Source organism: Megascapheus bottae, chromosome 23 (genome assembly GCF_031878675.1).
Source record: "Megascapheus bottae isolate mThoBot1 chromosome 23, mThoBot2.hap1, whole genome shotgun sequence".
Taxonomy (NCBI): domain Eukaryota; kingdom Metazoa; phylum Chordata; class Mammalia; order Rodentia; family Geomyidae; genus Megascapheus; species Megascapheus bottae.
The window spans coordinates 15,339,242-15,360,030 of record NC_143531.1 but is presented as its reverse complement, the minus strand read 5'-3'; the positions used below and the strand labels follow the sequence as shown (position 1 = coordinate 15,360,030).

General features: G+C 41.0%; 1 protein-coding gene across 1 annotated transcript in view; it reads left to right on the top strand.

The window, feature by feature from the left end:
- The window catches only part of Rap1gds1 (Rap1 GTPase-GDP dissociation stimulator 1), an 83,139-nt gene extending 70,370 nt beyond the window's left edge, over positions 1-12,769 (top strand). Inside the window, exons 9-15 of the mRNA XM_090356784.1 lie at positions 143-274; positions 1,636-1,770; positions 2,940-3,065; positions 4,016-4,155; positions 6,106-6,232; positions 8,985-9,113; positions 10,951-12,769. Of these exons, the coding sequence (XP_090212910.1) occupies positions 143-274; positions 1,636-1,770; positions 2,940-3,065; positions 4,016-4,155; positions 6,106-6,232; positions 8,985-9,113; positions 10,951-11,078 (917 nt within the window). The 3' untranslated portion in view covers positions 11,079-12,769. The remainder of the gene's footprint in view (positions 1-142; positions 275-1,635; positions 1,771-2,939; positions 3,066-4,015; positions 4,156-6,105; positions 6,233-8,984; positions 9,114-10,950) is intronic.
- The last annotated feature ends 8,020 nt before the right edge of the window (positions 12,770-20,789 follow it).

Below are 20,789 nucleotides of genomic sequence, written 5' to 3'. Positions count from 1 at the left end.
TTAGTCTTGAGAAAGCCCAAAGACAGTGTTCAGGCCCTAAGCTCAAGCCCCAGGACTGGCACTAAAAAAAAAAAACAAAACATGGATTTGTTCCTCCTAATTATATTTCTCTTGTTTAGCTATCTGTCTGATTGACTTCCAGATGAATCCATGCAGAAACTGTTCGAAGGTGGAAAAGGCAATGTGTTCCAAAGAGTACTTTCTTGGATTCCCTCAAATAACCACCAGCTACAGCTTGCTGGAGCATTGGCAATTGCAAATTTTGCCAGAAATGGTAAGCACATTAATTTTACCTTTGTAAATCAAGTATACAAGGTTTTTAGATTGCTTAGAAATGTCTCTGTACTATTTCCTTAATTTTCCAAACATCTAACATACTTAGGACTTTACTAACAAATTGCATATTTTCTGTAGTTCAACTACATACTGATGGTTTAAAAATCATGAGCACTGACCGTGAAGGGCACCTCTTGAATGCCTTGTTCTTCAGAGATTAGTAAACTTGAATCCATTCTAATAATGCATCTTTATTTTGGAGGTACTAGTGTTTGAATTTGGCCTTTCATTTGCTAGGCAGGCATTCTATTTAGAGCTCTGTATTAGAACATTCCAGTATTTCATCTAATGTGGGGGAATATGATATATGATCTTTTCCTAGTCGTTTTGGCTTTAGCAGTCTCCCATTCATTCCTACATTACTGGACACTTAATTTGTACCTACACCCAATAAAACTTACATAGGAATGATCCTCTCATTTAATATAGATTATTTTATTTCACTTAGTCACAACCTGTTTATGAACTCTAACTATTCACTCCAGAAATCTCTACACTGAGTCTTAGAAAATACAGGTTATTTTCTTTCTGGTTTGATTTTACTCCAAAGTACAGTTTGAATACCCCTATCTAAAATACTTGGGACCAGAAGTATTTTAGATTTTGGCTTTCTTTCAGATTTGGAGATACTTTTGTATACATAATAAGATATGTTGGTGACAGGACCCAAGTCTGAACACAAAATTTGTTCTTTTCTGTCTAACTTGCTCACATATCCTGAAAGTAATTTCGTGTACTGCATTTGGATCACGTTCCATCACATGAAGGCAGCTGTGGAATTTTATACTCATAGCATCATGTCCGTGTCCACAAATTGTGGATTTTGGAGCATTTTATATTTTGGATCTATGGGGTTTGAGATACTCAGTGATAATTATTGAAGATAAATGTGGAGTGAATAGTAGTTTGTTATAATCTCTCTATTCTGTAAAGGTCTGAAAAGTAATGTAAGGACTAGCCATTATAACTAAAGTCACTGCAACATCAGCATAACATAAGCGTCCTTCACCAGAAGTAAAAATCACTGATGAACATTTTAAGAACGGAATTCCTACTTTTCATATATATATATATAATCAGACCCTTGGGGCTTTTTAAGATGTTTATCTATTTGCAGAATCTTTATAAATCAGACTTCTCACTCAGGGAACAGAGAGATCCAACTCTGGTGAAAGAAAGAGTTGGAATTCATCTTATTTGGAATATTTATTTTCCCTTATGTAAACAATAGGTAAGCCTCAGTACCACCAAATGTTTATAAACACATTACTAGAGGAATAAAATTGCTTTTTTTTCCAGATGGAAATTGTATTCACATGGTAGAAAATGGAATTGTAGAAAAACTTACGGATTTACTGGACAGACATGTCGAAAATGGAAATGTAACTGTACAGCATGCAGCTCTGAGCGCTCTCAGAAACCTAGCCATCCCAGGTAAGACACAAAGACAAGACAGTAATGCAGAAACTAAAATGCATCACATGGGAAGATACTATGTGGAACTCAAGAATCTCCTTTGACAGAGAAAAGAAAAAAAATTATTCACAGTTTCTTACTAATATGTTACATAAGTTTTTTGAGAAATACAAAAGAAATCTTTGCTTTTAAAGACAAAATTATATTGTTTATGGAGTTTGGTTAAGCCTCTTCAGGTAAGATAAGATAATAACATCAATTAACAAAGTGTCCTTTAAAAATGGTGATTTAAGGAGGGTTTTTTTGTTTGTTTTTTTCTTCTATAAGCATTCATACCATTTTAGTAGTATTAATGTGTTTTTGTATTAAAGGATTTGAGCCTTGAGAGCACATTATTCCAGTAAATAACACTAGGATGGTTAAAATTATTCTTCCTTTCAGAAACTAAATTTCTGATAAAATGATATAGTGTAGTTATATAAAGGTCCGGCTTATATGCTTTTTATTTGTTTTGTATAACTTACTATTTATGAATGTCTGTGACATTTATTTTTTATTTATTTATTTTGGTTGGTCGTGGGGCTTGGACTCTGGGCCTGGGCACTGCCCCTGAGCTCTTCAGCTCAAAGCTACCTCCCTACCCCAGGGCCTGGGTGTTGTCTCTGAGCTCTTCAGAGCAAGGCTACCACCCTACCCCTTAAGCCATAATACCACTTCTGATTTTCTACTGGTTAATTAGAGATAAGAGTCTCATGATCTTTAGTGTGGCTGGATTTAAACTGAGGTCCTTAGATCTCAGCCTCCAGAGTAGCTAGAATTACAGGCATGAACCTCCATGCCTGACTTGTTTGTGACATTTATATAAAAACAAATCAAGGACAGTGATAAAGAGAAGTATTAAAATTTCAGAGCTGTCCTTTTTTAAATGAGATGTCAATGTTTTCAGACTTTTTCCTTTATAAATAAGTGGAATGTACTTATAGACAAACAGGATAGTTATATATACATACATACATACATACATACATACATACATACATACATACATACACACATACACAAACAAAATCCTTTTCTTAAAATATTCTAAGTAATAATATTCTAAATAATGTAGTGTAGGGCCTTAACATAATGGTGTATATGGAATGTTTATCAAGAATGTTAACACTATTTTTCTCTCTTTCTAGTTGTTAATAAAGCAAAAATGTTATCAGCGGGGGTCACAGATGCAGTTTTGAAATTTCTTAAGTCTGAAATGCCTCCGGTTCAGTTCAAACTTCTAGGAACTTTAAGAATGTTGATAGATGCACAAGGTAAAAGAAATGCTTTCAAAGTTTCACTTTGACTGTGGCATTCTTAATATACCCCTACTTTAAAAAGAATTAACAAAAAAGACAGATACAAGCACTTTAAGCTTTCAGAATTATACAATTATAAAAGTAAATGCCAAGTAAAATTTAAAAAGACACACTTACTTGTTCAATTTTGCTTGTTTTAACTGTGGGTTATCGTTGTCAGTCATGGGGCTTGAATGCATTGTCCCAGAGCTGTTTTGCTCAAGGCTAGAAACACTACCACTTTGAGCTACAGCTCTACCTCCCATTTTCTGGTGGTTAATTGAAGATAAGAGTCTCACAAACTTAACTGTCCAAATTGTTTTCAGACCTTGCTTCTCAGATCTTAGCTTCCTGAGTAGCTAGGATTTAAGGTGTGAGCCACTAGTACTTGACTTTAAAAATAGAAGTTTTACTATAGTTCTATATTCAGTCTGATTTAAGTTGGCTTTTGATCCGTTTGTGAAGATTTTTTGTGTTTTGATATCCCATAGCATTTTTGCCTAATCTTCAAAATCATAGTGACAAAATTTTTCAAACTCTGTTTTTAAAAAGGGAGAACATTTATCCATTCAAAGAAACAGACCTATAAACAAACTATGTATTTACTTATTTCTTAGGTCTTGCTATTTCTCTTTATGGATTGCTTACAGTTGTTTTTAAAACTCCTTTGTTTTAGTCTGTCAAAGTACTAACAGAATACTGAATTTCTCCAAGACAATGTGAAGCCATTATTTTCACATTTTGTATGAAAGTCTAGAACTTTGTAGAAAGGCCTAATACCTGATCATCACTTTAATAAAATTGTCATGCTTATTTGTTGTTGTTGTTGTTTAGTTTTCATTGTTCAATCTGACCTCTTTAGCAATGGTTTCAGCTGATTTCCTGTCCATGATTGGTTATTTTTTGGTTTGCCTTCTTTTCTATAGCAGAAGCTGCTGAACAACTGGGAAAGAATGTTAAATTAGTGGAACGTCTGGTGGAATGGTGTGAGGCCAAAGATCATGCTGGTGTGATGGGCGAGTCCAACAGACTCCTCTCGGCCCTCATACGACATAGCAAATCAAAAGTAAGCTCAAAGGTTGCCTTTGCTACTAAACATGACCTTTTTGGAAACTCAGTGTCATAGACCCTCAGCTAAAAGCTTACCCTATATAAATAATAAATAATTTATGAGAAAATGAAGATTAAGCTTTAATTTTTTTTTGAAGTTGTATTCTATCATAGTACAGCTTTGGGATCAGACTGACGAGCTGGACTTTATCTCTAGTCAAGTCATGGGCCAGTTTGGCCTAGTGGTAGAGTGGTTGCCTAGAGTGCATGAAGTTCATTTCCTTGGTACCACATACATAGAAAAAGCCAAAAAGTGGTACTGTGGCTCAAGTAGTACAGTTCTAGCCTTGAGAATGTGCAAGGACAGTGCCCAGGTCCTGAGTTCAAGCCCCAGGACTGGCAAAAAAAGAAAGGTCAAGTCTTTAAGTCTGTTATCTTTAAATGGTCAAGTCTCTTAGTGTCTAGGTGTCTTACTATAGAAAGGATTGTGATGATTCAGGATCATATATACCTATCTACCTAGTTGCTCCCGGGACATAGGAAACACTCACTCACTAAAGGGGGCTCTTGCTGTTACTTTTTTTTTTAATGTGCTGACCATCTAGCTGCTGCTATTCAGAAATTAAATGATACCCAGGTAGTATACAACGCCCAGTTCATTTTCATGACATTGTCCACTCTTAATGGTTACTGGTAGGTAGTAAATAAATGAGCAGAAGAAATGATCACAGTGGTGGGAATCTAGTTAAAACAGATTGGAAACTGATTTAATATCTTGATTATCTATTTTTATTGTTACTGAGTTATTACTTTAAGGGTGATGGAAAGAGAAATTACAGTTACATGGGTTAGATAAGGAGTACCTTTCCTTTCATGCTATGTCTTCCCTTTCCTTGCTTTCTACACAGTCTTGCCTTTTTATTTTTTTACACTTTTCTAAGGTGAACCTTTTGAACATTGCATTTACTTCACAACTGCAATAGTGATTGTGTGTGGAAAGTAACTTAGAATTCAGATTTGCTTGCTACCTGTTTTTAGTCAGTTATGAGCTCAACAAGGTGGCAAGGGAAAGAATAAAGATATGCCTTTACTTGTGTAAATCTCTTTTGTATAAATAGCAGGCTTTTCCATTACAGCCATCCCCAATAGTTCCACTCAGGTGTGTTCCCTGTGAGATGGTACATCTGGAACTCTTTCCCTGGGGAAAAATGGATATTAACTAGCCTTTCCTATTTCCTGTCTCACCCAGACCAGCTTAAAAACCTGTGCATTTTCATTGACAGCTAAGGCAGGACCAAGGAGTTTGTTGACAAGACAGAATCCATTATTAGGGGAAGGGGAAGTGATACCTTGCGTCCCCTCTTCTGTCACAGCTGTTCTCTGGGCATGTTCATTCGGTTTAACAGTAAATATCTAGACACTTATCATATGAATGTTATAAATATTATGTTATATTGAGAGAATTAACTAGTGAGGGCACAAATAAACAACTAGTTCCTCAGCTCACTTCACAGATTTGTTACGTGTGGTTTTGATCGAGCGATCTAAAATTTTTTTCTTTAATTTACTATACATATATATTATATTTTACAAAAGCTATTACCCAGGGCACCTGTCACCATCATAAAAAAAGGATCCTAAAGTAGGGCTACATTTAGGAGAATTCACATTTATATTTCTTCTGGTGGCTTCTAGGCCTTGCTCCTCTTCCTTGACAAGATGTGCAGTGGTCTTTTTCACTTAGTTTAAGTTGTCATCGTTGGATGAATTTCTTTAAAGTTAAAAGCTTTTTTTTTTCCTTTTCTTCTGTGAAGAAAAAAATTATGGGCGAAAAGTAATGATTCATACAGGACACTGTCACAAGACTGCTCAAGTTAACAGTACATGCACTGATTGTAATGTAGGCTTCTTTTTTTTTAATGTTTGGAATTGAAGTTTGTAATTCTGTGATATTTATTTATTGTAGGATGTAATTAAAACCATTGTACAGAGTGGGGGAATCAAGCATCTAGTTACCATGGCAACTAGCGAACATGTAATAATGCAGAATGAAGCTCTTGTTGCTTTGGCACTAATAGCAGCTTTAGAGTTGGGTAAGTACCTCGGTGACAAACTTATTTTCTCCTTTTCATCTTGGCTGGAAGGAAGCACAGGAGTGAAAGTCATATGGAACCTTAGCTGGATGAGTTTTGCCAGTGTACTTGTACTTTTTATCTCGATATATGGAAAACCATTTCTTGTAGGTTGCTGTCACAGCTGCTTCCTTTGGCTATACTTTTCAGTAACATTTTTAGGGTGGTACTTTAAGGTTTAACTCTAAGTAATGCCTCCAGTGATGGCCATTTAGAGAATATTTAAAAAAAACAAAAAAACCTTTCCAGCAGGCTTTACCAGTAAGTGATACCATACCATTCTTACAATAAAGTCTGCTACTCTCCCTGTGCTCCGAGCTTTCCCTTCCTTCCCTGCTGATTCTACTACTGATTCTCTCTTACAAATGTCCCCCGTCTCCATGGCTTCTTTGGCTTTGTTGCGTCCCTTTACTCTTTAAATTCTCATCTTCAGTGTCACTTTTCTGGGGAGATTTTATGCTCAAAACTCCCAAAAGCAGAGTTTAAATGGTTCCGTTAGTTCTGTCTAGCAAGATCTGATACAGCCAGCCAGGGGCAGTAAGTAACTCAGAGCCACAAAGCCTCTGGTGAAAGATCCAGGGTATTTTATAAACTAGAGGACTCTGGACTTGGGGGTTGGATCCTGCTCATCTCAAAGCCCTATACATAAATACTGCTGATTTTATCTGAATTCCTAATGATGGTTTTATGTTTGTGATTATCACACCACCTTCCATCCCACGAAGGAGAAATCAAAATATTGATAAGCATGGTTGTCTTAAGTAGATTTCTGGGGAGTTAAGTATGTGAATGTGGTGATCCTTTTAGTCATGGCCACGAACACTTCTAATGGAATGCACAGGGGAATAAGGGTGTTCAGCTACTGGTGAAGTGATAAGACTCATAACAGTACCTCAAGGAAAGGACTCAGGAGCAGCCTCATGAGCAAAATTTCTTTCTGCCCTGCTCCTGCTCTCCTGTTACTCATCCCTTGCTTGCTCCTTAGATAAGACATAGAACCTAGAGTTCTATGTACCGTCATCACCTTCTGATAGGTGAGCATTTGCTGGAGTACAAACTTCATAATAGAACTATGTAGAAAACACATTCTCATGTGCAGTGGAAGGGGTGACATAGTTCAAAAGGAAATGTTCTCTTCATCTGACTTACATAGCTGTGACTGCTGTGTATATCACCTTTACAAAAGCAATAAATAAAAAATAAACTTTCCCTTCAACATTGTATCTGAAATGAGGTCCGTGATGTTGAGAGGCAGTTGGCTTTGTTTGTTGCCTGCTTGTTTTTTCCCTCAGCATTTACCTACTTGGTGTAATGCCAAATAGGAGTCTGTGGTACCTCTGTTGACCCATCATCCATTGAAAGGCACGTAGGCTGATTCCATTGGGAGGATTAGAAAGGATAAAGCTCCCTGAACGTTTCTGTAGAGATCTTCGTGTGTCCCTGTGTTTTTCACTCTTGTGCCTAGGAGTACAATTGCTAGAATCTGATAACTGCTTACTTAGTTTTCCGAATAGCAGCCAGTCTTTTCCAGACTCCACTGTTCTACAGTGTGATTAGAGTGGACTGCCGGAGTTGCCCTGTTGGCCCCATATTGTCACCAGCATTTAGTGGTTTTGGTACTATTTCTTCTTGTAGCCATTCTGACAGCTTCATCGTTTTTCTTCTCTGTGGATTTAATTACCACTTCTTTGATCTCTACTGACACTTCTCATGTGATTATTTGCCACAAATACATTCTGTAGTGAAATCATTATTTACTATCTTATGCCTGTTTTTTCCTTGTTCACAACTGGCACTCTACCACTGAACCACACTTCCCATCTACTGTTTTTTTTTTCTCACTCTCTCTCTCTCTGTTTCTCTTTAAACCTCTCAGTTCTAGGAATTCTTCATTCTAAAAGGTCTATAGTTCTGCATTTTGCATATCATCCTATGATCTATTTTGAGTTAATATCTCTATAAAAATATGAGGCTTAGGTCAGGATTTTTCTCCTTTCCTCCTCCCTCAACTGTGGATATCTAACTACTTTGCACTACTTGGGAAAAAGTCCTTCCTAAATGTACTCATTACCTTAATTGTGTAACTACAACCCCCCTTCTCACCTTTTCTATAAAGCTTCTAAGAAAAGAATAAAAGTTTCAAACAAGAAAAAGGAAAAAGTCCTTCCTTCATTGACTAGATTTTGTATCATTGTCAAAAGCCAGTTGACCATATAGCTATTATAGGAGCTGTGGTTTTCCACAAAATCACCAGTAAAAGCTTGCCTGTTCTCTATAGAAAATCTTCCTACAATTTTGAAGGGAATTCTGTGTCTATGTACGTTAAAGATATACACAAGTATTTTTAGAAAAAATGATATGACTTAAAGATTTGTTCCAAAATAAATTGGGATGGATGAATCAGATTGGCCATGATAGTTATTAAAGGTGGTAACATTATATATCATTATGCCATGTTCTTTGCTTTTGTATTTGTTTGAGATTTTTTCCATAATGCTGATTATTTCAATTGTTTCGTATTAAAAGGAATGTTTGGTGTTCAATGTTAGCTTAACTTCTGAAATGTCTATTGAGCTCTAGTTTTGTCTATGCTTCTCATAGTTTAACCAAATCTTGTATATCTTGTCTTTGAAAGTATTCACGTGCTTAGTTTCTAGAAGTGGAAGCAGTGGTTAGCCTGAGGTTATAACTTATGCTTTGTTTCATATTCTAGGCACTGCAGAAAAAGATCTTGAAAGTGCCAAGCTTGTACAGATTTTGCACAGGTTGCTAACAGATGAGAGAAGTGCTCCTGAGATCAAATATAATTCCATGGTCCTGACCTGTGCTATCATGGGATCTGGTTTGTATTTCTTCTATCATTTGATGGCTATTAACATGTGATTGGCATCAAATATTATTTATAGACTAGTAATAAATGATGACTGTCTAAAAAGCAGTAGAAATTAATTGGTGGAGATATAGTATTATTTTTACACTGAAAATATTCTGAAGAAACTCTTACTATAACAGAAGCATCATATGGTAAAAATAGGTAAAAATCAAGTTAAGGGCTGGAAGTTTGGCCTAGTGGTAGAGTGCTTGCCTAGCATGCATAAAGACCCAGGTTCGATTCCTCAGCACCACATACATAGAAAAAAGCCAGAAGTGGTGCTGTGGCTCAAGGATAGAGCTCTAGCCTTGAGGAAAAAGTCCAAGGACAGTGCTCAGGCCTTAAGTTCAAACCCCACAACTGGCAAAAAAAAAAAATCAAGTTAAATAATTATTTTTCAATAAGTCTAAAATATTACTTTAATTTTTTTCCCTGGGGCTTGAACTCAGGGCCCGAGAGCCTCTTTGTGCTCAAGGCTAATGTTCTACCAATCAAGCCATGGTAATATTTCTGGCTTTTTCTGAGTAGTTTATTGGAGATAAGAGTCTCATAGACTTTCCTACCAGGGCTGGCTTTGAACTGTGATCCTCACATCTCAGCCACCTGAATAGTTAGGCATACAATGTGAGCTACCAACACTTGGCTTTAAAGTGTTAGTTTATATGTTTTTTTAAAAGAAAGTTCTTATAAGCTAGCTAAGGACTTCGTTCAAGAAACCACTGGGATACACTGGTCTGTGTCAGTCATTTGGACAAAAATATATATTCTAGTGTCATTTGAGTCAGAGCCCTCTACAAATGCAAATTAGACCCTGGTGGTTGCTGGTGGAACTGAGGTTCCTGTGTTCTTGCTGGTTTTCTGACTAACTGTTTTGCCACTTGCTGAGAGAGGTGTTTTGAAGTCTTCAGCTATAATTGTAGATTTGCCTATTTTTCTTCCTCACCAGTTTTTAATTAGCTTATTTCCTAATTCAGTTTGATAATATGACTTTAGAAATGCTATATCTTTTGGACTGACCCTTCTCTCATATTATTCCCCCCTTAACCCCCATCTCTGCTAATTTTCCTTGCTCTGAAGTCTGCTTTTTATCTGATACTAATATTAGCTACTCCCTGCTTTCTTTTTTTTTTTTCTACCTGCTTTTTTTTTTTTTTTTGCCAGTCCTGGGCTTAATCTCAGGGCCTGAGCACTGTCCTTGAATTTTTCTCAAGGCTAGACCTCTACCACTTGAGCCTCAGCACCACTTCCGGCTTTTTTGTATGTATGTGGTACCAAGGAATTGAACCCGGGTCTTCGTGCATGCTAGGCAAGCACTTTAACCATTAGGCCAAACTCCCAGCCCACCTGCTTTCTTTTAAATAATGTTCATTGGCTTTTTCTACTCTTGGCACCTTTGTAACAATTATTTGACCATGTGATGTTTACTTCCTTATTTTGTTCTGCTGATCTGTATATCTGTCTTTATACCAATATCATTAGTCAGTCTTAGACTACAGAACTAAAAAATGTGGCAAATAAAGTATATTTCTAAAAAATAAATTACTAAGGGGGCTAAAGTGGCTAAAGTGGTAGAGCTCTAGCCTTGAAAAAACCCCAAGGCCAGTCGGTGCTCAGGCCCTGAGTTCAAGCTCTAGGACTGGCAAAAAAAAAAAAAAATTACTAAGCTACTGATTTTATTTTTCACAGAATGAATATTAGTTTTGTAGCTCTGTTACATCCAAGTAAACATTGACTATTTGGGGAAGATGAAGTAATAAGGTTGAGACAACTACACAGAAACATTTGCTATCTGGTTTTTGTCTTCTAGAATCTCTACATAAGGAAGTCCAGGATTTGGCCTTTCTAGATGTTGTATCCAAACTTCGCAGCCATGAGAACAAGAGTGTGGCCCAACAGGCCTCTCTCACAGAGCAGAGACTTACTGTGGAGAGTTGAGGATGGTCCCTCTGGAGAACAGGCACCATCCCATCTCTGATTCCCCTTTGTCCTCCATCCAGCTGCCTCCTCCACTTCATTCTCTACCACACCACTTGTGCATGCGTGTAATGTCCCAATACCAATTGAAGGACTGCAGTAGGTACCTGCCCAATAAGATTTCTAAACCCATAGTTAGCGTGAACATGACTGTCAAAACAAAAGTCCACTCATAACTGTTCTCTCTCGTACTCCTGTTGCTTGACGCTACATTAAGTAGAACGTGCATGTTGTAGTCCTATGATGACGTAAACTTGGTACTACATAATGACTTGCTCCTCACACGCGGTAACCTACCTAATAATGTACTGGTAAATTAGGAACAGAGAATGCAGCAGGGTCTGCCTAGCCTCTTCAAGATGAAATCGAATAGTAAACATAGCTCCATGTTTTGGTGCTTGGAAAGCACCAGTGGCCAAAGTAAACCTGGGTGACTGCTCACGCGTTAGTTATACCTACTGATATCTAGCCCACAGTGTGTAGAGTGAAATTATTCCCAGTGCTCTCACTTTCTCCCCTGTGGTTTCCCCTTTTTCCTAACTACTGTAGACAACTGAACCTACCAGCAACTCAGACTTAGACTTCTTAAGGTTTCTGGCTGCACATTTAATTGACAGTTATCAGTGGCTTGATGTTGAAAACTTAGGTGGTTTTCAGTGTGAGTAGTACTGAGGGGATTAAACAATCCCTATACACTGTACCGTCTTGGGTTTTTAGATTTGGAGCTAGGTTGTTTCACCTCACAACTTCTTCCATCAGTTAGATTAACTCTGTCCAATACTGTCTTCAAAAGTCATCCGGCATTTGTTTTCAACTCAGAATATCTCTCTGAGCATAGCTCATTGGAGAATGGACTATTGGGTGTTTGTTTGTTTTTAATTTTTCACCATTGAAAAACAAGGAGTCTCATGTTTGGTTGTTTTAAATCTTGTGCTAATACTAACAGAATATAGGAGGAAAGATGAAGGCATTTGCTTGTCTGGACTAAAGGAAGGAAGGTGGATTATAAAAGCCATAGTAGCCAGTCCACCCTGCAGGTAGCCTCATACCAATCACTGTTTAGCATCTCTACTTTCCCACTGAGGACTGCAGTAACCTCAGGCTGTCGGGAAGCCGAGACACAGAGGAGAACTCCCTTGGCAAGCAAGGCACAGTGTGCTGTTCACTGCCACTACCACCACCAATGGGTTTTTCAAGCTTTGATACGCAGTCTCTGTAAATTAATCAGGACATCCCTGTAACCCACCCGCTTTCTCCCCTTACTCACAGCCGACCATTAACGGCCTGCGAGGGAGTTGTGGGCCATTGCAGAAGGACTTGCAGTAGAAAGGGCTGCCAAGGAGGTGATGGAACTTTTTCTTCCCCAACAGGAGGTACCTCATGTTTGGATGGGGCGGGGGTGACTTAAGTGCGACTTTGATTCTGTGACAGCTACAATTCAGAAAGTCAAAACCCCAATGATGTAAGAAAACTTGAAAATAAGAGACTGTTGCAACTGTTGATGCTATATTTACTGTAAGAATGATCTTGTTTATTGTCTTTCTCCTGGGCTGGATAGTGGACTCTATTTTGTTAGGTAATGAAAGACATCTGTAATGTTGCATAATAGACTGTCCATATTAATAACTTAATAAATGAACTATATCAAACCATCATGGCATTATTTGGTTACTTTGTATATTTTACCAAGATGTCCAGCTCTGATACAGAATTTGCTTTGGTGGATGCTAAGGATTTGTTGGATGTATTTCTATGGCCTTAAAATTTTCTAGATTGCCCAAATTATTTCTAGACAGACTGAGGACTGATTTAAAAAACGAAAAAAGGGGACTTTGAGATTTAGTTTGTCTAATTGCAGATAAAAAGCAAAATATTGATAGTGGAATCTACCCTTACTAAAAAACATCACACAGAATATCTCAGAACACGTATCCTAAAGTCACAAACGTGTGAGAAGTCTAGAATCTGGGCCAGCTGCCCTGCAGCTAGCTTACTGGCCCATTCAGAGCTCCCCTTTGCAGCAGACCAGGTCTGATTCACACCAGCAGGACACCAGGAAGGTCAGAGGGCCGGGTGCCTATGTCCACAGTTGTCTGCTGGCTTCACCAGTATCCTGCTAGGCTATAGCAATTACGCTGTGTTTATTTCCTATTTCATCTAAGTTTGAGAGGCTTACCACTACTGGTTTGCTGCCCACTAAGAATGCATTTTAAGGGAGAGAGAACAGTACGACAAAGCATTAGCTATTCATTTGAACCATTTCAGATCATCACAGGAAAGTATCAAGATGCCAGGAATCCCAGCAAAGAAGGAACCTAAGTAAAATGATTGCACTTGAGCAGGAAATGTGGTTCAGTCAGTGGTGGAACGCGTGCCTCATACACACACAGTCCAATCTCTAGCACAGCACGGAGGAAATGGGTTAGAATTACACTCCTCCTCACAGCTCTGTGTAGCAACTTAGAACCTCGCTAACACCTAGCCAGACTGAAATTGCAGTGTGCTCCAAACAAAAATTGGCCTAACACTGGCCCAGAGTCCAATGTTTTTCTTAATAAAATGAATTTGGGGAGAGAAGCATGATACAAATGGAGGTGTGGGGCAGAATGTTTGCATTCCCACATGATTTCCTCTGGGCTGGAGTGGAGGGCAGCCCTGTCAACGGGCGCTGGTGGAAAGTGATCTGAGAAACATGCAGGGGAAGAATTCAAAATGAAATGCTAGCTGCCATCATTAGGGTCCTCATTCATTGCACTGAACACACGAGCAGGTGGAGCTGTTAAGGCATTTTCTTAAGTGAGCGTTTTACCCTGCATGCTTAGCTGTTACCAGTGAACTGAAATGCCATCAGTTCTAGAGAGGTACACAGTTTCTATTCTGTCATTGTGTCAAAAACCGGCATACACATTCGAGAAAATCTGACTGGGTGTTGTGGCGTGTGCCTGTAGTCTCAGCACCAGGGAAGGTAGGTTGAAGGAGCAAGAGTTCAAGGCCAAACCTATGCAAAGTTGTCGAGACCCTCCAAAGTAAAGTTGAGAGAAAGTAGTAGTTGGTCATTTTTTGACTCCCGGAACCCTATGGAATTCTGGGAGAAGAAAACTGGCTAGATTTCAGCTTACTGGCAAAATTCCTGTCTGCAAGTTTACTTTTGATTTTATAACCATACTTTTAAGTGGCCCTCTCAAGGCCCTCTTCTGCTTTAAGGCCTTGAACTGTGATCCTCTCCATCTCTCCATCCCAAGTAGCCAGGGGTATGAACCACCAATGCCCAGCCATCCTCAATTTTAATAACTATATTCTTCCATTACACTGATGTAGGGTGATCTTTTTTCTCCATGTCTGGCCAATTAAGACATATTTGAGGCTTTAAAAAAAAAGACACCAAGTTATGAACATTTCAGATGGTAGGGAAATTCCTCCGCTAAAAACCTATCCTGCTGGGTGACCTCCTTTCTGCCTAAACCAAATGCCCTTTCCATAACGAGTCACGGTGCCTCACGTGAACCTGTGAGCTCAGCTGCTTGAGAGGTATATGTGTGTAAGAGGGTCATGGTCCAAAGCTGGCCTGAACAAAAATGTCAAAAACTAAAAGGAAGAAGGGCTGGGGACATGACTCGGGACTTGGAGATCCCAAATTCAGACCCTGGAACTAAAAAAATACTTTTCACTCTGTCCTTCCTCAGAAACCTTTATGAATTTCTCCACGTGGCCACATTCACGACTTCTTTTCACTTCTGTGACACCACTGGTCACATTTGTCACCTCCTACACACTGATCTGCCAAGCCCTCCCACACCGAGGTGGGTCACACATCAACACAGCCTCCTGGTTGGCTGCACCACACACACACACACACACACACACACACACACCTCAAACGTAGCAGTATGGGTCTCCTAAAAAAGAAGGGGAACAGAGCATACTTTGAATCTCCCATCGAGCTGGCATTTAATAAGAGTCGGGTTGCCTCAGTGCTCTGATGGGCTGCCACCAGCACTTCAGCACCTCAACCCATGAGCCATCGAGCTAATCTGCACGCTGAGGACCACTTCCATGGAGGGGGAATCCTCTCTCGTCCTGCAGGAGGCTGTGGAGGGGAGGCTGTGGCAGGCTTGAACTGGGCTTGCCCATCCACAATCCCCACACCTGGTCCACCAGGCTTTTGTCTGAACTCCACAGGCCCTGGAGACCTAGACAGACACAATCCTAACCATGAACCTGACCCTGTGGAAACCTTGTGTGCACTTCCTGCTTTCAGCCTCCAGAGCAAAAGAATGAGGGGAGCCAAACAGGCTCTCTGCTGGGACTTGACATGTGAGGAGAATGACAGGTGCAGACTCTCTGACAAGTGGCAAGAACTTGCAAACAGCTGTAAGCCATGCTCAGGCCTGTGCCTGCATCCTGCTAAGGGGGGTGGGGATGGGACTGCTGTGTGCCCGGTGGGGGCAGGGCTGCATCCTGTGGGGACTGCTGGAATTCAGGAAGTCAGTGGCAAGGCCCTTCTCCCAGGGCAAAAGGAACCCTTGCCGCCCTCAGGCTTCAGAGTCCAGAGTCTTTATGCAGTGCAGGGTCTGCTAACCGGAGCTTATTGCTTCTATTCTTGAGAACATCACCCACAAACTGCACCTGCCAATCTCCCAAGATAACCCAAACACCCACAATTTCCTCCTCAAAGCCAACCCCCCAGAATTAAACCACCTCGTCGGAAAAGACTCACACAATGAACAAATTGTACCCCACTCTCAGCCAAGATCCTAATGAGGTAGATAATTTGCTCCTAGACTCTTCAGTGATACCCCAAAGATTATGCTCCCAAATCCCACATGGCAAAAGCACCTCAACAAGTCCGGGAAAAACTGGATTGGTTGCCATGCCTCAAGGCACAATTCATACCTCAAATACGACTACAGAATGGGGTCAAACCTTGTCGCTTCTGGGATAGCTCACCTAGGGCCAGAAAAATGCCAGAAACTCTCCTCCCTGAGTGGTATCTAAAAGAAACAGAGCACCTTTAACACAGCTTACAGTGTCTCCACATCCAATTCCTTCATCTTTCTTCTTCAAAGAACCTCAACTTCGTTCAAGTATGAAGGTTCCACACTCCCAGCTTTCCAAGCTTGGCCAAGTTCATAGAGCCTCCCTTAGAAAGGAAAAGACCTATTCAGAGAAGGCTTTTGGCCTTTTTTCCCTGACTCCGATGTGGGTCCAGGCCCAGGAAGTATGCCACTCACCCACCCCACCAGCAGAAAGCACACACGTGAAGCTGGGGCCATCTTCCACAGGAGACTGTAGGGAACAAGGATACAATGCAGGGGTCAGCAGCAGCATGAATAGACTGGACAGCCCCTCTCCCTCCCCCGAGAACCCACACATTGTGTTACACACCTACCTGTGACCGCCCCCCAACTTGAGGCCTAGAGTTCAAGGCTAGCCATTAGGAGCTGGTATGTAACTCACAGTGGCAGAACACTTAAAATCCTGACTTTAAATCCCAACACTACACACATACACTCACAAAAAAAAAAAAAATAGGCCTTTGGCTGGGAGCTAGGCATCAATATCTTCCCAAAATGATTTGTTCTGAACTCAGAATCCACACAAATTCCACATCGAATAACTGGAACCACCGGATTTAGCTCTATCTTTGCCTTAATGCTCAGGTGGCAACCTGCTCATGTGCCTGTCTATGTCCACTCTCTTGCTAAAGCACCCAACTCAGGAGTGACCTCATTCAAGCTAATTACATTCACAATCATTTCCAAAAAAAACCCGATCATGTGCTTTTTGGAAATAACCACAATCATTGCTAAAAATAAAAAAGAGCACTTACTAAGGGGTTAGAGCTTAAGCACGGGAATTTCTGAGCCACAATTAATCCCCCTCCACCACCATCAAATCACAATTTCCATCACCTTTAAGATCAAGACTGAAGCTGCCTATAGCTTACACCTGTCAGCTAACTCAGGTCTGAGGATCACAGTTCAAAGCCAGTTCAAGCAGGAACGTTTGTAAGACTGTTACAACTCCACCTAGCCAGCAAAAAGCCAGAAGTGGAGCAGTGGTTCAAGTGGTAGAGCATTAGTTTTGAGGAAAAAAATCCTAAAGGATTAAAGCAGAGGGGGGGAGGGAAGAAGGGAGGGAGAGAGAGAGAGAGAGAGAGAGAGAGAGAGAGAGAGAGAGAGAGAGAGAGAGAGAGAGAGAGAGAGAGAGAGAGAGAGAGAGGGGAAGGGAGGGAGGGAGGGAGGGAGGGAGGGAGAGAGAGACATAGGCTCTCAGATCAAACAAATGTCCTGGGGACAGAGGAAAAATAAGGAATGCCTCCTATGTTTTTATTAAGACTGACGTCTGTATGTAAAGACAGAAGCAGCTCAGGCCCCTGTGGTCCTGGGCCACACAAGCTCTTTGATTCCAGCAGATCATATATGTCCAAGGAAAGCGGAAGCAGACAACCATGCTAAGATCCACCCCCCCCAGTGACACCACCCAGGGGACACTGAGCCTCCTGTGAGGCACTGCACCTGAGACTGGGTGGCAGAGGGGTCCCTGGGGTAAAACACCAGACTGCCTGCAAGATCAGTTGCTTTCCAAAGCAAACCATGCAGTTGATAGGAGTGGGAAAAAAAGAATGAGGCTACCTACTCTAAGCAGGTAAATGCCTCTGGATACCTTCAGGATTCTGCACCCCTCAAACACCTCTTAGGTGCCCTACGGAGTGCCCTGATTCCTGAGACAGTAACACACTCCAGCTCTAATCAGTTGTAGTTCTACATGGTCAACACTAGAGGGCAGGCCATGAAAGCGTTCCTGTCTCGAACCAATGGCTCCTCAAATCTCCATGGCTCAGATTTAAACAGGCCTTCCAAGCACTGACTTGCTTGCAAGCTACTCTTTCTTTCTTTACTTCTTTCCTTCCTTCCTTCTTTCTTTCTTTCTTTTTCTTTCTTTCTTTCCTTCTTTCTTTCTTTCTTTCTCTTTCTTTCCTTCCTTCTTTCTTCCTTCCTTCCTTTCTTTCTTTTATTTCGGGATAATGTATAGAGGGGTTACAGTTACATTGGTCAGGTTGTAGGTACCATTATTTCTCGCAAGCTACTGTTTCTTTGCTGAGTTCATTTACACAGTGGATAGCAATGAAAAAAAGAGACTACCTTTCTTCAGATTTTCCTCAACTGATGTTCCCTAGAAATGCAGACCACAAGGCACTGGCCAGGGTTGATCACCAGGGAGTTTCATTTGGGTTAATAGATACCAGGGTGGGAGCTGACTATTCCCGTTATTGGTGTCAAGTTCACAAGAGATCTACTCAATGTGAGCACTCCAGGGAAAGCTGTAATTCTTGCCTCAAATTAGCAAAGTCCTTGAAACTGGGGTCTGGGAGTTTGGCCTAGAGGTAGAATGCTTGCCTAGCATGCACGAAGCCCTGGGATTGATTCCTTGGTACCGCATACACAGAAAAAACCAGAATTGGTGCTGTGGCTTAAGTGGTAGAGCACAGAGCCTTGAGAAAACCCAAGGAAAGTACCCAGGTCCTGAGTTCAGGCCCTAGGACTGGTAAAGAAAGAGGAGGAAGAGGAGGAGGAGGAAGAGGAGGAGGAGGAGGAGGAGTCCTTGAAACTGTTGCATTTGTAGCAGCCCCCCTGCCTCACCAGAAAAAAAGGGGGGGAGGGAAAGAAGGAAGGAAGGGAGGGAGGAAGGGAGGGAGGAAAAAGGCTAGGATGAGTGTAAATTGTAAAGATGGCCTTGGCCCCAGTGAGTCTGGCTTCTCTTCCCTGCTCCACCACCCAGGTCTGTTGTCTTCCAGCTGGTTTGTTGTCAGGTGTAGATTCCCCTCAGTTGGATCCTGCCATAGCGCTGTTTTCAGGGGAGCCCAGCCTTTCCTTAGCCTTCCCTTCCCTGCTGAGGGTGGCTATCCTGGAGAGACAGGCCCAGCCCTGTGCTGCACAGCTCTGGCCGGGAAACTCCACTGGCCAGTGTTAATGGACAGGATCCCACTCCTTGGAGGTCTGAACAGGATTTCCCCGGAGAAGGAGAGCTTGGTGGAACAAATGACAAAGATGACTGAGAGGGCCCCCCAGGTCACTGGGCTCTGGTTCTCATTGTTCAGCTCACTGGCTTCCCAGGGCTCAAGTCCAAGGGAGCCGGAAGCAGGCGCTGAGAGAAGCTCCAGGAAACCTCTCAATGATTCTGTCCCTGCCCACACGAACACCGGCCAGGAATGATCAAATGCTCTGCACAATGAGGAAAAGCCAAGAGACATGTTTAAGCACTCCCTTGAGGAAGGGGATGGGGGCAGGAAGAGAACAACAACAACAAAAAAACAAAAATAAACAAAAAAAACACCCTCTGGGTTTATTCCCTGTGAGAAAAAGAGGAGCAATTGAAAAAGTGTGACTTTCTAAATTACTCAGTTCCTCCTTGTATTCACATTTCTATACTGTGGAATAATCACGAGAACAACAGAAATAAAAAAGAAAAGTAGTTACCTCTCCTTCTGAAATCTACCATCTACTACGTAATGAAGAAACTCACCCCAAGTTTTGAGTTTTGCAGACAAAGCCTCTTTTTATTTCAGAGCCGTAATCTTTCCCTGTTGGCCAGTCTGCAAAGACTGCAAAGGGTCAATGACCTCATGTAGATAATAAGTCTTACCTTCAATCCCCCATGGTCAAAAATGAAAACAATTCTTTGTGTGAAAAAGGTAGGGAGGCCAGGCACAGAGGTCATGTCTGGAATCCTAGCTACTCAGGAGGTTGCGATCTGAGGATCAGCCCAAAGCCATCACAGGCAGAAAAGTCTATGAGACTCTTATCTCCAATTAGCCACTCCAAAACCAGAAATGGTGCTGTGGCTCAAAGTAGTAGAACACTAATTTTAAGCAAAAACGCTCAAGGACAATGCCCAGGTCGATTCAAGTCCTACAACTGCCAAAAAACAGTGAGGTGAAACAAAATGCTTCTCAAATAATAAATGTTAGGACACACTCACAGTATCTGAGTGCACTTGGTTTCCCTTTGATCCTTTGCAAAGTATTGAGTCAATCTTAAATAATCATTCACTGTAGAGTCAAAATTCTTGCTTCAAGGAACTTTGGATCACTATTACTCTTTCTCTCTTTCCTGGAGATGCTGGTACTGGGGCTAGAATTCTGTCCCTTAACTCTTTCATTCAGAGCTAGTGCTCTACCACTTGAACCACAGTTCCTCTTCCAGCTCTTCTGTTAGCAGTTTAATTGGAGATAAGAATCTCAAGCACTTTTCTGCCTGGGCTTACCTTGAGCCATCATCTTCAGATTTGAGCCTCCAGAGTAGCTAGAATTATAGGTGTGTGTCCATCAGCACAAGGCTTTGAACAAGGTTTTCTTATTTTAAAAAAATTGTAAACATAGATATTTAAGTCTGTAAGTACTAAGTCCTACTTTGTATTTAATGTCCATGGTGAAAGACATGGGGACAGAGTGTTCTGATCAGCCTTACGTTTTCCTCTATCTCAAGGGTTTACCTCTCTTTCTCCAGACCCAGAGGAAGGAATCCAAGCAATGCTTCCTCAAATCAAGGCCTGCTTTCCAGACAGCAGCACCCAGGGCCATCTACATTAGAAATCTTGGAGCAAGGTAGGTGCCAGTGACTCACACCTGTAATCCTAGCTACTCAGGAGGCTGAGATTGGTTGAAGCCAA